The following is a 16,344-nucleotide window of genomic DNA, read 5'->3' as shown; positions in this document are numbered from 1 at the left end:
GCAATTTCGGATAAGTTTGTCTATCTATAGGGGTGGATTTTGTTATTTTTCATTAGATAACATGATTATTATTATTGAGAGTTTCTTTTCTTTACACTTTTGTTTGGGGGGACTATGAATTTATTTTGCAAATCAGTAAGTGTATTGAACAATATTGGAGTTGTTATCTCTGGAATGATTTCCTCCCAAGAAAGATCAAGTGGTGGATGCCAATTGCCAGGAAGGGAATATTTGGTCAATTTTTTCTTTTTTCTTTTTTATCATGTTTCATATTTTTTTATAAATATAGAGATAATTATTCTCTCATTTAACACATAAACAAAAGCGAGAGAGCAATTTTCTGAGTGTGAGAAGTAAAATGTTCGATGAAGAAAAATCAAAAGTGAGAATAGTTTTATACTTGGATGTAAAATAAAAATATTTACTCAAGTATACAAAATATAAAATTTGTTCTCATAATGATATTATTTTGTTCATTTCGTTGATTTATATTTGCCTTGTATGTAGCACGAAAATGTATATAGGCCCTCTTCACAAGCTTTTACTTTTTCTCCCGGCATTTTAAAGTAATTGTTATTTCAATCTGACTTTATAAGGATTGATGGAAAAGTTGAAAATAAAACTAAATGTGAGCATATTTTCATGTATGAGTTAGAGGTTTCAATGACATTGTGGGAGGACCGGTCTGACCAGCTTTTAAATTGTTAGAAAAATGTAATTAGAAAAAAGTAGCTCGGCGTACTAAGCTCCCGCTATGCGCGAGGTCTGGAGAAGAGCTGGACTACAAGAGTCTATTATAAATAAGTATTTAAAAATGAAAATTAATATTTGGATTATTTAGGACCCAACTCATCCTAAATCGGGATTGAGACCCAATTCTTAATGACATTGGGTTCAGGATGGATTGAGTCCTAAATAAATCTAAATATTGATTTTACTTTTTAATTTCTTTTTCCCCCTAAAAATGTAAAGTTGTCACGTCATTAAATAGGTATCGGAGATTGTATTTCCTACTAAATTGAACATCGAAGCTAACTAGGTAAATTCGGATGACGCGGAAACTAACTAGACAAAATTGAATGATTTTTGAAAGACAAAACAAAGACTTTGATAGCCAATTACTATAGGTTATGAGTGACTATTCATGCATTCAACTCTCACATGATGGCAAGCTTAAACGCTGAGGAAATGTACAGACTAGCTATTTGATCAGGCCCAATTCTAGTCCTAAAAAGTTAAGCGACCCCTGCAAATATATCTGGATAAAGGGTCTGAATCGATTCACATAGAGAACTAGAATTTAATATCACTAAGAAAATAAGTTTGAATAATTTATGAGTGTGTGTGTATATATATATATATATATATATATAATAATTTAACAGGATGCAAAATTAATCACAATGAACAAAATGCAAGGTAAATTACAAAACTATTTCAATGAGGAAATAAGTCGTTATTTGATTACATTGTTATTTTCGAAGAGCAAAAGGGAACTAAAAAGAAAGAAAAAGAGAGAAAAGGAGAGCAGGAGGAATGTATAAAGCAAATCTTAAAATAGAACCCTTCTTCCCTCCTGACTCCTGTTAACCCATTCAAGAAATTAATTCTTGCTTTTCTACCTATAATATATCTATGAGCATACTTTTAATTTTTTTTTGAAAACTCCAGGATAACCCGCAGCCGTTACACCCTCTGCCCTTCGGGTGAGCACTGGGTAAACCCCCCCTGTGAAATAGCCTGCAAACCTCACAGGGGATGTGAACCGCACTAGGCAAACCCTGTGCGACAGACTCGACTGAAAAGGCATTAGGGGGGGTTCGAACCCGTGACCTCCCCTTAGGGAGGCCTCCCCTCAAACCAACTCAGCCACACCCGAAGGTCATACTTTTAATTTTTATACTCCAATATGTGTAGGAATTCAAAAAAAATCACAAAGTGAGAATCTTGGTCAATAAAGTGGACAGAACAAGCGTGGACTTGGCACGGCAACAAGTCGAGTAGCTTTAGGAGCAGTGAGTCCAAAAACATCATCCATATCAACATCACATGGCTTCATTCCATCAGGCAAGTCCCAAGTGAAGCAATGAAGAAGATTAGCCAATCCCATTTCAAATGCATACAACCCAAGTTGCATACCTGCAGAAATACATACCTAAGATTGTTAGGACTCGGTTCAATTGCACTCACATAAAAGTAGCTAGTACGATTCATACGTTTCAATTTTATGTACATTTGTTTGACTAAAAATGGCGTTTAAGAAAAATAGAAAGATTTTTGGAACTTGTAATCTTAAACATGCTTTGATATTTTTATATGGCTATAAATTCATGCACACTCCCTTAATTTGTTGTATTTTTGGGTCGCGCTTTTCTTCTTAATATGTTCCAAAAATGAATCATGCCTTTTTATACTTAAAATAGTTTAACTTTATTTTTTTAAAATTTTAATTACCCCTAATGCCCTGATTTTACAGCTACAAAAATATTATAATATGCTTAAGATCACAATTTTTTAAAATCATTATTTCTTCTTAAACTTAGTGGCCACGGATGCTTTTACATAAAATGAAACTGAGGAAGTATACATTAACGATAAAGTTAGAGAAATTTAAAAATTAGATCGTTTCTAAATAATAAAAAGGGAAAAGGGTCAAAAATACCCCTCTACTTTGGAAAAAGGGCTAAAAATATCCTCCATTATAAATTTGGGTAAAAAATACCCCTCTCGACATTAAAGTTTTCAAATATACCCCTGTCTTAACGGAAATTCCCAAAATAACCGATTTCATTTTTAAACCCGCTCCATTTAAACCCGACTCAACTAAATAAAAGACCCATATGGGTTGCTCGCTCCTGTGCCTAGTGGCTCTAAATGTAGGACTCGGGAACATGTTGGTCTCATATGAGTTTTTTATGTAATTGGGTTGGGTTTAAATGAAACGGGTTTAAAAATGAAATCGGTTATTTTGGCGGATTCGAGAATTTCCATTAAGATAGAGGTATATCTAAAAACTTTAATGACGGGAGTGATATTTTTGATCCAAATTTATAACAAAGGATATTTTTAATCCTTTTTTTCAAAATAGAGAGGCATTTTTGACCCTTTTCCCCAATAAATATGTCGTTTTTTAGCAGACTAAATAAAAGAGCGCTACATAACATTGAAAATAAGGTTCAAACCCATATTCTCAAAGAACTCACAATATCAGATCAAACAAGTTTAAATTTTAAATCCGTCCTTACGTACCTGGGCAAGACCTTCTGCCGGATCCAAATGGTAAAAACTCAAAGTTACCACCTTTAAAATCAGCTACACCTTCTTTTAAAAACCTACAAGGTTTAAAACTCTCAGGATCCTCCCATGAGTTTTTGTCACGTCCAATGGCCCACGCATTCACAATAACACGCGATCCAACCGGAATATAGTGACCATTGATGGCGGCATCCTCGGCTGCCTCGTGGATTAACAGAGGAATCGGAGGGTGGAGACGGAGAGTTTCTTTGATGCAGCATTTCAAGAAGGTTAAATTTTCAATGTCTGTTTCTTCTATTTTTCTGTGAAGGCCAACAACATCGGCAAGTTCTTGTTGTACCCTTTTGAGATCCTCTGGGCTTTTCATTAGCTCAGCCATGGCCCATTCTATGGCTGATGCCACTGTCTCTATGCCACCAAACATGACATCCTGCAGTAATCAGAGCATTGTTAAGTCACCTAAAAAGATAACTATAAGTATCTGTCATATACAAGAATTTGTGTTCTTATAAACTGACGGTATAACGAATATTTTACACCCAATAGTATAATTTAACTTTTTATAACAGGTTATTATCATATATTTTAGGTTACTCATCGATGTTACTCTTGTTACATAGAAATATCTTCAAATTGCATTTAAGTGATCGATCTGATTGGCTAAGTAATTTTTATGCCATGAGTGCATAGAACTCAAACTAGCCTACAAAAGTGAAGGTAGTTATCCAGAGAGTATAACTATATGCATTAAGAGTATAAATTTTAAACTATATGCATAAAGAGTTTTAAAAAATTCCACTATGTGCGTAATTTTTTTTTTTGAAAAAAATAAATTCTTATTACATAGAATCCTCAAATTGTATGTAACTTTATTAAGTGACCTGATTGGATAAGTATTTCTTATGCCATGAGTGCATATAACTCAAACTCGCCTACAAAAAGTGAAGCTAGTTATCTAGAGAGAGTTTAAACTATATGCATAAAGAGTATAAATTTTAAACTGTATGCATAAAGAGTTATCTACAAAACGTGAAGCTCAGGTAGTTATCTAGAGAGAGCTTAAACTATATGCATAAAGAAGTAAACAAAATTCTCCGCTAAATTCTTATCTAGAGAGAGTTTATTAAACTATATGCATAAAGAGTTTAAAAAAAATTCTCCACTAAATTGTTAACAAGAGTTAAATGCAATTTGAGGATAAATCTATGTAACAGAAAGTGAAGGTAGTTATCTAGAGAGAGTTTAAACTATATGCATGACGAAGAAGTATAAATTTTTCACGCCAGCAAGTTAAATGAACCTATCACAACATGTAACTTTTCATAATAAATTTAATTTAATAAAGAATAACAAGTTCAGTAAGATAACTTGAAAAGGAAAGTAATAATTTGTTATAACTGGTTAAATTGTACTGTTGTGCAAAATGAATTTCTTTTCAAGGGTAATATATATATAAACATAAATATATTGAAAATATAAGACAAATAGTCTGTTATATTATACTGGTAGTGCAAAACGTTTTTTGAGTTTTTGTTAGTGCAGGTGTTCAGGACAAGAAGTGTAATTTTCACATCGTTTTCACGAAAGTTTACTATCCAAATATGTCAAATTACGTACTTTTCAAAAGGCTATTGAACATTACCAAAATTCCAAATAGGCTTTCTACTTTCATTGTCTACTATAAATGCGTTTACCAAAATTCCAAAATAGGCTTTCATTGTCTACAATAAATTCGTGGTCGTTTCGACTATGGAAGACGTATTCTCACTAGTCTATTGCTCAACGTCGTTATAGTACCTACTCAATCTTCAATTATTTGCCACTAGGCAAAACATGGCTTGTCCTATCAAAAGTGTCCCATTCAGCTCTTCTCTTTGCCTAAAGCAGGAACATCCAAGGAGAGTGCGCTTCATACCGCTAGGTTTATATGGTTTATATTATTGGTGCATTCTTAACCGGTAGAGCCGAAGTAGGGTTAGGATTTCAACTTTAATTTATGGGTTCTGAAATTTTAGAATGATGATTTGAAGTGTCAACAATTCTAAATTTAGTATGTATACATATTTAATGAATTTTTTAAGATAAATATACTATTTAAGCAAAAAACTGGGTTTGATGGAACCGTAACTAAACTTCTAGCTCCGCTCCGCCGTTGTTAACCAATCCGGTTACTAATCTCACTTTTTATCATAGTTAATTACCCATAGTTATTTTTAGTAATTCTTGATAATGTAAAAATTCTTTTACACTATGAGTATACTGAAATTAGGAGAGGTCAAATTAAACTAAAGAAACTTACCATGATAAGAGCTTTAATATTATCTCTCGTAAGACTCAGAGCATTCTGCAGATCAGCAGAATCATCCACTTTTGTTTCTTCACCATAAAAAGCTAGGAGCTCATCCACCATGTCACCATCAACTTCATTATCATAATTATTCGCCTTCTTTTTCAGTATATGATCATCAATTATTGAATCAATGAAACTATCTAGTGAAGCCCTAGCTTTTAGAATCCTTGTACTTAACCCCTGTGGATCTGCCCATCCAAGCCAAGGTATAAAATCTCCCAAGTTGAATGCACCAAAAAGCTTCGAAAATTCCTGCATAATATTTAGTAACTCATCTTGTCCTCCGTCTGAGCACGTTCCAAAAGCCGCCCTGTAGATAGAGGTGACAAAATCAACTCATTTAAACAACTTGATTAATTAATTAAGTTCGACTGGCTTGATCCAATAAGTGGATTTTGAAATGACTTATCGAATTATTAGGTCAAAACTAGTTAAAATGATGTTACGCAACGGTTCAAATGGAACTCATATCCAAATTAAACAAACAAAATCAAAATTGAGGACTGAGAATCATGTAAATTTGGAAGAGCTTAAGCTAAGAAATTTAGCTTTAGCATTTTTTGGTCAACAAGCAAAATAAAAAGAAGGGGACCATGTCTGGTCAGGTTGGGATCAGATTGAGTTAAGACTCATTATTTGACGCATTTTTATCTAATAATCCATTTTGAGCCATGCGAAATTGAAAGGAATGGATCAATGATCTATTTATCGATTTATCCCTCCACCCCGCATCCCCCTCAATTCAGTCCAATCTGCTTATTTTCCACGTTTAATTTACCTGTAGGTAATGTTCTTTGCAACTCCAAAGACGAGTTCACCGATATTGACACTCAAACCAGTGCTAGTGGCAACAACCCTTGTCATGGAATCAACTTCATCACGAACCGAGTCCCAAGATTCAGCCCTTTTACGACTGAAAAATTTCATGACACATAATTTTCTCATCTGGCGCCAGAAGGGTCCATAGTTAGCAAAAGCCATATCAGCACGATCATACGATAAGTATTTCACGGCTATAGTTGCAGGACGATTGGCGAATACGGTATCTTGCAATTGTAGCACTTGACGGGCTTCAGCTGGACTTGACACTACCGTCATACGAAGATATCCCATTTGGAGGTGTAAAATGCCACCATATTTTTGTGCTAACTTTGTTAGACCACGATGTGTCAATTGGTCCATCATCATCATGTTGCCTATTATAGGCCACCCATTGGGACCTGGTGGAAACTTTTTCTGGCTAATTCTTGAGAGAATGAAGAAGGAGAAGAAGATGATAGGGACAATGAAGTAGATTGACATCATGGGGTTAGTTTCTAAAGTATCAAGTAGGGAATAGGCATTATTTTGTATGATTTCTTTCATTACCTATGAGGGTTGTACTTGAGATGAATGTACTTGCTAGTTTTAATATTTTGAGTGGATACAATGGGGCCTTTTATATACTTGTTTCATTTGGCTATCAATTGAACATGTCGTCACCAAGTTGGCTTAGATATTTGTTGATATTCTGTTCAATTATAATTCAAGAAACTATAGTTTAGTATATTTGCTTGTGGCGTCGTTCATTTCGGCAGCTTAAAGTTAAATTCGATAAATATTATAGACATTAGTTATTTATACTAAATTGAGCAATTTAATCTTATCATTTAAAAATTAGAGAGAGATCACATATCATTCAACAATAATTATAATCAGTTAAGTGATAAATGTGTATGAAAGACATATCTTACATTTAGTGGGTCGGTATGAATATTGGGTGTGCGAGCTGCGGTGAAGCTACAATATTAAAATTAATTCGGGTTCAGATGAATTTAATAGCTTTTGCTTAGATCCTAGTGTCAGGGAATTTATTAAATATGTATATCTTCAATATATAAAACATATAACTAAAACTAGTTATGATTTCATTACCAAGTCCAGAACCCATAAAAACTCTAAATTATAAGTCCTCTTACTAAATACAGTATAAGTTTTTATCATTAAATTACTTGGTCCTATTTATCACAATTCTTATTTCGTACTTCATTAGATATCTTACCTGTCAGTGCCCTTTGCCGTAAATTAAAGTGAGTGTGGTGCCTCCAAGCCGGGCTTAGCTTAATTATGGGGTTGAGTTATGTGTACCCTGCGAACTTCTCAAGAAGCTAATTTCTTATTAGGATTAAAGATTTTTATATGATTAATATAATTTGACTTGTAATAATAGACGCCTATCATTTTTGTCAAGTTACTCCATCTGTCCCATAATAAGTCTCACTGTAATAAAAAACACGCATATTATAAAATTAATAATGCAATGTGAAGTTTACTAAATTATCCTTATATAATAAAAATAAATTATTTTTTCCTCTTAATTAGAGCATATATACACAAGTATAATCCTTTTGACATTAGGAATCCAACAATACTAAGTTACTGTGTGGCTTTTCTAATAATTATTTAGATGTTACTTTAACTTGTCAGTTTCTGTATAAGGGTAGAGTTGGAAAAAAACTAGTCAATTTATTTTTTAATTTTTTAAGATAACACTTATTATGAGATAATATTTTGCCTAAAATAATACTTATTATGAGACGGGAAGAACTAATTTTATTATAAACCATAGACTTGACTTTCACAAATCTGCTTTTGGAGGACAAAAATCTAAACTTCTGTTCTGACTTCCTTCCTGCTTTTCTTGTATCCCAATTTTCGTGTGGTTTCCAAAGTCCAGCACATGGAACTATTAAGACGAAATAAATAAATAAATAGCAAATCATATACTAACAAGTTTATCCTAGTTAGCAACGACTTGGCACTGTTGAGCACTTGAGCCTCAGCCAGTCGATGCTTTTTGGGTTTCTAAAGAATAAGATTTATAGAAAGATTATTATAATCATGTTTTCTGGTGAAAACGGATAATTAGTACGGAATTTATATTTTATGGGTTTAAAAATAGGGAAATATACATGACGTGGCAAACTACTATTACTAGTTATGTTTAGTAACTATAGTTTGAATTAATTACTTTCTATAACTAATAGTTGTGTGTTAATGACACTTATTAGTTATTAAGGTAAAATAAGCTGAACATATGCAGGAGCGGACCCACGTTGTATCAAGTGGGATCAATTGAACCCACCTCGTCCGGAAATTATATTGTATGTGTATTGAAAATTTGGCTGAAAATAGAATTTTCTAATGTTAATCTTATGTTGAACGCACTTTAACGAAGCCACAGCTCTCGCGAGATGGTATGCGGGTTCGAAAGGCATATGGAGATCGAGAGTTCGACCCCGCCTATCTACACGTTTTTATGTATTTTGGTTGTTATTTGTGGTTTGCACGTGACGGTCCTTCCTTTCTAATTTCTACCATGTACTAAATCTCTTCTCTTTCTATTTACTACTTTGTAATGTATTATACTAGCTTCCTTTACTCTCCTTTAATAAGATTTATTCTAAAGTCCATTTTACTTTTTCTAAAAAAGGTAAAACTTGGGGTGATTTTATTTCTTTCTTTCATAGGTTTGGTTCTTTTTAGTTTAGTTTATGTTGGAATTGTATAGTTTGGTTAGATGGAAATTTCCAATTTAGTTGATTAGCTATTTTTATTTAATTTTTTGTGCATCTATCAATTATCAGTTTAGTTAAAATATGCATGTGTCATTTATGAAACTATTTACGTTTTTCTTATTTTTGTGAATTACAGCTTTTCCATTTATAAACAAGACAAGATATATTTTAGATAGTTAAGTTCTTGGAGTTTAAGAAAATTTTATATTTGTTAAGAAGTTTTTTCTAAAGTTTAAAAGGTTGTTTATTTTTATTGAAGTAAAACTTATTAAATTAAATAGATAAAATACAATTCTTTACATTAAAGTAAATAGAGTTTTACTTTTTTTTTAATTATTATTATTTATTTATTTATTGCCGGTTTTTAATTTTTTCCCTTTATAAGAAGGTGTTATGTATTTTTAGAAGCTTTTCTTATTTTTTGTTACCGTTTTTAAGGAAAGACATATCTTTGTCAAGTTATGAAAATAAGAAGAAAGGAAGTGTTGCATGTAAATTTCATTTGTCCCACTCAACATCACTCATATGATGTCTTCGATTGAACTCACTTGTACAAAATTCTGGGTCCGCCACTGAACATATGTGTGTATCTGTTACACCTCGGAAAATTTTCCATTGGTACGCAAGTAAACGAACTAGTGATGTGTGCGAGGAGTGCGAGTGTATAATGTTTCATGTGCAATGTGCGTATATGGACGGGAATGATTAGAATGAAAAGTCGAGAAATGTGAAAAGTTGAAAGTTGGCAAAACTGCCCAGTGGTCGTAAAGTGCAAAATACGGACCGTAAAATGGAATACGGTCCGTAAACTGGCAGTCGCAAATTGGCATGCAAAAACTTCAACTTTCTGCCAGTCGAGCAAATGGTTAAAACGACCTGGTGGACGGACCGTAAAGTGATTTACGGCCCGTAAACCATGGTCGTAAATCACCATGCATGCAGCCAAAGTTTCTGGTTCTGCTTAGGGTTAAAGACGACCACGAGGGACGGTCCGTAAACTGGAATACGGACCGTAAACTTCCATGGACGACCACTGTTCACCTCAGCACAGATTTTTAATTCATTAAATATGAGGACCAAGACTTGTTTTATTTCATTTCTACATTACACCACTTCTCTCTAAAACCTCTCTCTACATTTATTATACAAGTTTTCAAGGATATTTGAGGATCAACAACATAAAACAAGGTGAATCAAGAGTAAGAACATCATCAAAGATCATCTAGGACAAGAAATTCAAATGGAGAAAAACTAGGGTTTTGCTCAAAGTGGAGTATTATTAACCAAAGCTTGTTCCTACAACTTCTAAGGTAAGATTCATGATTTTTACATGATGTTTAAGGTATTGAAGAGTTGAAATACATGGATTGTAGAAAATATGGTCAAGTAGGTCATGAATGATGAATAGTGACATTTTGAGGAATAATTTGAATTGAATCATGAATGTTGTTGTGTTGTGATATGAGTGTATTATAAATGGTACTAAGATCATGAACTAGACACTTTAGACGAATGGACGAAGTTGGATGTTATGACCATGAATATGGGTGAATTAGAGGCAAATTAAGGAAATCTAGATAATGTGGATAATGTGAATGACTAATGGCCATTGTTATGATATTAATGAAGGTATAGACGCTAGCATTGGGAGGAAGCGTGCAAATGTAGAATAGTCCGACGAAAAGGTATGTAAGGCTAACCCTTCTTTCATAAGGCATGGTTCTTTGGCCAAATTCCTAATTCCTCTATATGAGTATGACGTCTTCAAATGATTGATACTCCGAGCTCATAAGCTCACGATCCTTGATATGAACTACGATTATACCACGCACCTCATGTGACGAGTAAGCATAAGATATAGATGTAGCGAAAATGATGATGATAGTGAAGACGATGATAATAATAATGATGCTAAAGGTGCCTACGGGCTATTATACTTACATGTGCCTATGAAGGGCTATAATGACACCCCGAGCTTATAACGCCGGGTAGGATATATGTATATGAGTATGTATAAAGTATGTATACGATTACGAAACGCGCGCACACCTCTGCAGATGGTACGAATAACCCTGAAGCCTTGGTAGGGCTAGGTATGAGTAACCTTGAGCCTTGGTTGGCCAAGTATGTATGAAACACCGATCCTACGAGGTCGGGTATGCTATGTAACATGCTATGTATATGAAATGACTAAATATATTATATGAATATGAATGTGATAAGACTATGTATAAGAATACGAATAAGGATATGTATACGAATATGAGCACAAGTATGGTACGGGTACTATTACAGGATACATATGATGCCGTAGGTGTACAAATACGTATGAAAAATGGAGAGTCCTACGAAAGGCAGGTAAGCGCGATGACGATGATATTATTGTCTCCCCCCCCCCCCCCCCTCCTATGCTATTTCATGTGTTGTTCATGATGCTATTCATTGACGTTGCTCATGCTTTACATACTCAGTACATTCTTCGTACTGACGTCCTTTTGTTTGTGGACGCTGCGTCATGCCCGCAGGTGCACAGGGAGACAGACTTGATCCATAGCTGCCTATTCGGAGATTACATAGAGAGCTCAATTTCCTTCGGAGCCATATCTTTTGGGTACTCATTCTTTTGTGTATATAATTATGGGCATAGCGGGGTCCTGTCCCGCTAATGTGATATGTTATACTCTTAGAGGCTCGTAGACATGTGTGTGTGTGTGGGTAGATGTGTTTGGCCTTGTCGGCCTATGTTTTGTATATCATTTTGTCGGCCACGTTGACCCATGTACATTGGTGTGACATAGATGCCTACGATGATATAAATGTGATGTTGTCCAAATGGGACTAGTTGACGAATGAATGAAAATGCATGTATAATTATGTGGCTCACTTAGATGAAAGCATAAGAGTAAGCTAAGAGGGTGCCCGGGTGGGCTAGCACCTGGTGCTCGTCGCGGCCCCGAGTCGAGTCGTGACAAAAGTGGTATCAGAGCAGTTCAGTCCTAGGGTGTGTCTACGAGCCGTGTCTAGTAGAGTCTTGGTTATGAGTGTGTTGCGCGCCACACTTATAAACAAGGAGCTGCGGACATTTTAGGAATGATTGACCTTCTTTCTCCATAAGAATCGTGCGATAGAGCTATGATGTAAGAAATTTTTGTTCCTAAATCGTGTGTTGTGTATTTCAGAGATGCCTAAAAAGAAAAAGGCTGCAGCAGCCCAAAAGGGCAAGACGGTGGCAGAAAAGCGGGCAGAAAAGCGGGCTGAAAGAGCACCGCCACCGGTAGTAGAGGAAAATGAGTCCCAGAGTGCGGCTCAATCTCAGTCCTCCCAGACAGTGCCAGTCTCTGAGGAGCGTGAGGGAGCCTCAGCCCCAGCTCCAGCACCTCCAGCCCTTCCACCGGATGCTTCTGGCCAAGATGTGAAAGAGGCCATTAATTTGTTGACGCAGTTGGTTGCGGCCCAGGCTCAGAGGCAAAGTTCAGGGCGTGGTGATAGGGCTGTTAGTGCGAGGGCCTGTGATTTCATTACTTTGAACCCTCCGGAATTCTTTGGGTCAAAGCCGGAGGAGGATCCCCAGGACTTTATTGATGGTATGCTAAGGACGCTCCAGTTGATACATGCTTCGGACACCGAGTCAGTGGGGTTAGCGTCATATAGATTGAGAGATGTCTCGATTCAGTGGTATACGGTATGGATGGCTTCACGGGGAGCAAATGCACCTCCCCCGGTATGGCAAGAGTTTGTTGATGCTTTTCTCCGTCACTATATGCCTCCAGAAGTTCGGCGATCAAGGGCCGATAAATTTTTAAATTTGAGGCAAGGCAGTATGAGTGCCCTAGAGTATAGCCTCCGTTTTAACTCCTTGGCCAGGTATGCTTCGGCCATGGTAGTAGATATGGGCGACAGGGTACACCAATTTGTAAAGGGCCTAGGGCCCCATCTGATGGACAAATGCTTGACTGCGTCCCTTCAGGAAGGTATGGATATTGCACGCATTCAGGCACATGCTCAGAACTTAGAGGAAAGCCTACAACAGCGGAGAAGTGAACGTGAACAGGATAGGGGACATAACAAGAGGGCCAGATCTTCGGGCCCAATAAGTGAGTCCAGAGGCGGACACAGGCAACAGTTCCCTAGACATTCGGGCTATTCTATGACCAGTGCACCTCTACGGTTTTCAGGCCAGAGCCTTGATAGATCTACTCATCCCGGGCCGAGTCAGAGTTATTCGGGGTCCCAGTTTAGAGGTGATTCAGGCCAGTCAAGGCCACCTATACCACGATGTTCCCAGTGTGGGAAGTCGCATTGGGGTCAATGCGATTGGGTTCAGATGTTTGCTATTCATGTGGTCGACCAGGCCATATTATGCGTGATTGCCCCTCAGTACATGGTAGAGGTAGGACCCAACCATCAGGGTCGATAGCCGGATCTTCGGCATCTGTGCGCCCTACGGGGCCAGGTACACATGCGCCAGTCGACCATGGTATAGGTAGAGGCAGAGCTCCCAGTACTAGCGGTCCTCAGCACCGTATTTATGCTTTGGCTGGACGCCAAGATCTTGAGTCTTCTCCTGACGTGGTCACAGGTATATTATCGGTATTCTCTCATGATGTATATGCTTTGATTGATCCAGGCTCCACATTATCATATGTTACTCCATATATTGCGGGTCGATTTATAATTGAGCCGGAGTCTATCAAACCTTTTGAGGTGTCTACACCCGTGGGTGAATCGGTAATAATTGTGTGATTGTGATTTGTGATCGTCGTACTATGATTGATTTGCATGAGCTAGAAATGGTAGATTTTGATGTCATTATGGGTATGGATTGGTTGGCTTCTTGTTATACCAACGTTGATTGCCGGATGAAGGTGGTTCGTTTCCAGTTTCCGGGAGAACCAGTGTTAGAATGGAAAGGAAATACGGCATCACCAAAAGGTAGGTTTATTTCCTATCTAAAGGCAAGGAAAATGATCACAAAATGGTGTATTTATCATCTAGTACGAGTTCAAGATGTAGAAGCTGAGTCGCCGACTCTACAGTCAGTTCCAGTGGTGAACGAATTTCCGGATGTGTTCCCGGAAAAGCTTCCAGGCCTTCCTCCCGAACGGGAGATTGATTTTACCATTGATGTGTTGCCAGGCACCACACCTATATCTATTCCTCCATATAGAATGGCACCCGCAGAATTGAAAGAGTTGAAGGAGCAATTGAAGGACTTGCTTGATAAAGGATTCATTAGGCCTAGTTCATCCCCGTGGGGAGCGCCCGTATTGTTCGTCCAAAAGAAAGATGGCTCCCTGAGAATGTGCATTGATTATAGGCAATTGAATAAAGTAACGATTAAGAATAAATATCCTCTCCCAAGGATTGATGACTTGTTTGATCAATTGCAAGGCGCCAAATGGTTTTCAAAGATTTATTTGAGGTCCGGGTATCATCAAGTGAGAGTTAGGGAGAAATATATCCCTAAGACAGCCTTCAGAACGAGATATGGTCATTTTGAATTCCGGGTGATGTCATTTGGGCTAACTAATGCGCCAGCGGTATTTATGGATTTGATGAATAATGTGTTCAGGTCCTTCTGGACTTATTTGTAATCGTATTCATTGATGATATTTTGGTGTATTCTAGATCTGAAGCAGAACATGCGGATCATTTGCGTATTGTCCTTGGAGTTCTTCGAAATCGAGAATTGTTTGCAAAGTTTTCCAAATGTGAGTTCTGGTTAAACTCAGTGGCATTTTTAGGGCATATTGTGGCAGCCGATGGTATTCGAGCGGATAGTCAAAAGATTGAGACCGTGAAAACTTGGCCAAGACCCACAACTCCTACAGAGGTTCGTAGCTTTCTGGGCTTAGCAGGTTATTACAGGAGATTCGTTGAAGGTTTTTCCTCTATTTCTTCCCCACTCACAAAGTTGACACAGAAATCAGCCAAGTTTCAATGGACAGATGCTTGCGAACGTAGTTTCCAAGAGTTAAAGGGTCGATTGACTACTGCCCCAGTTCTGACACTTCCAGAGGGATTGGAAGGATACGTTGTATATTGCGATGCTTCAGGTGTTGGGCTAGGCTGTGTGTTGATGCAACATGGCAAGGTGATTGCGTATGCTTCAAGGCAATTGCGGAAACATGAGCGGAATTATCCTACCCATGACTTAGAATTGGCCGCAGTGGTTCATGCATTAAAGATATGGAGACATTACTTATATGGTGTCCACGTGGATATTTACACAGATCATAAGAGTCTTCAATACATCTTCAAGCAGAAAGAGTTGAATTTGCGGCAACGACGATGGCTAGAGTTGCTAAAAGACTATGATGTTGAGATCCTGTACCACCCCGGAAAGGCAAATGTGGTGGCTGATGCTCTTAGCCGTAGGTCGATGGGAAGTCTAAGTGATGTACGACCAGAAAAGAAAGAGATGGCCCGTGAGCTTCAACAGTTAGCTAGCCTAGGAGTCCGAGTAGTGGACTCAGGTAGCAGCAGAGCTAAATACAATAAATTGAATACAATATCTTTTTGTATTTATGTTGTTTGAATATCACTGATTTTTAAATACTATAAAGTGAATACAATGTAAACGTAGCTACAAATGAATACAACTGAGTTGAATACATTTGACGTGAATACAGTTGAGTTGAATACGTATGACTTGAATACAGCGAAGAGAATTTTTTAATACATTTTAACTTACTGTATTCATGAATACATCGAGATTGTTTTATGAATACAGGGAGTCATTTTATGAATACAGCGGGAAAACAGTAGCTATGCCATGTAAATATTGAAACTGTAGCTATGTATAATTTTAAACCCCAAAGTGTAGTCATTTATGTAAAATGCCCTTAAAAACAAGTAGGTCGTATCCAATCCCGGAAACTCTCCTTTCGGGGGTCAGTGTTTGCGATTGCAAGAGTTAGATTTATAAAAAGATTATTATAGTCTCTGTTTCCCGGTGGAAACGAATAATCAGTTAGAGATTTGTATTTTATGAGTTTAAAGACAAGTAGGTCGTATCCAATCGCGGAAACTCTCCTTTTGGGGTCAGTGTTTGTGATTGCAAGAGATAGATTGAACAAATTGAGCTAAAGAAATAATAAAAGCAAGCAACATAAATATATGTTCAAAGGTAAATGATGCGCCCAGATGTATATTGCCCTTGAGAGAAAATAAAAAATAGGT

General features: G+C 36.8%; 1 protein-coding gene across 1 annotated transcript; it reads right to left on the bottom strand.

The window, feature by feature from the left end:
* Window positions 1-1,415: 1,415 nt before the first annotated feature.
* LOC132618780 (cytochrome P450 84A1-like) lies at window positions 1,416-7,037 on the bottom strand. The gene is made up of 4 exons (XM_060333792.1): window positions 6,384-7,037; window positions 5,555-5,915; window positions 3,250-3,685; window positions 1,416-2,139 (listed from the first exon to the last, which is right to left on the bottom strand). The coding sequence occupies exons 1-4, from the start codon at window positions 6,968-6,970 to the stop codon at window positions 1,952-1,954; spliced, it is 1,572 nt and encodes a 523-aa protein (XP_060189775.1). The 5' UTR covers window positions 6,971-7,037; the 3' UTR covers window positions 1,416-1,951.
* Window positions 7,038-16,344: the final 9,307 nt, after the last annotated feature.

Source organism: Lycium barbarum, chromosome 11 (assembly GCF_019175385.1).
Source record: "Lycium barbarum isolate Lr01 chromosome 11, ASM1917538v2, whole genome shotgun sequence".
In the NCBI taxonomy this organism is placed as follows: domain Eukaryota; kingdom Viridiplantae; phylum Streptophyta; class Magnoliopsida; order Solanales; family Solanaceae; genus Lycium; species Lycium barbarum.
This window is presented reverse-complemented; position numbering and strand designations above follow the sequence as displayed.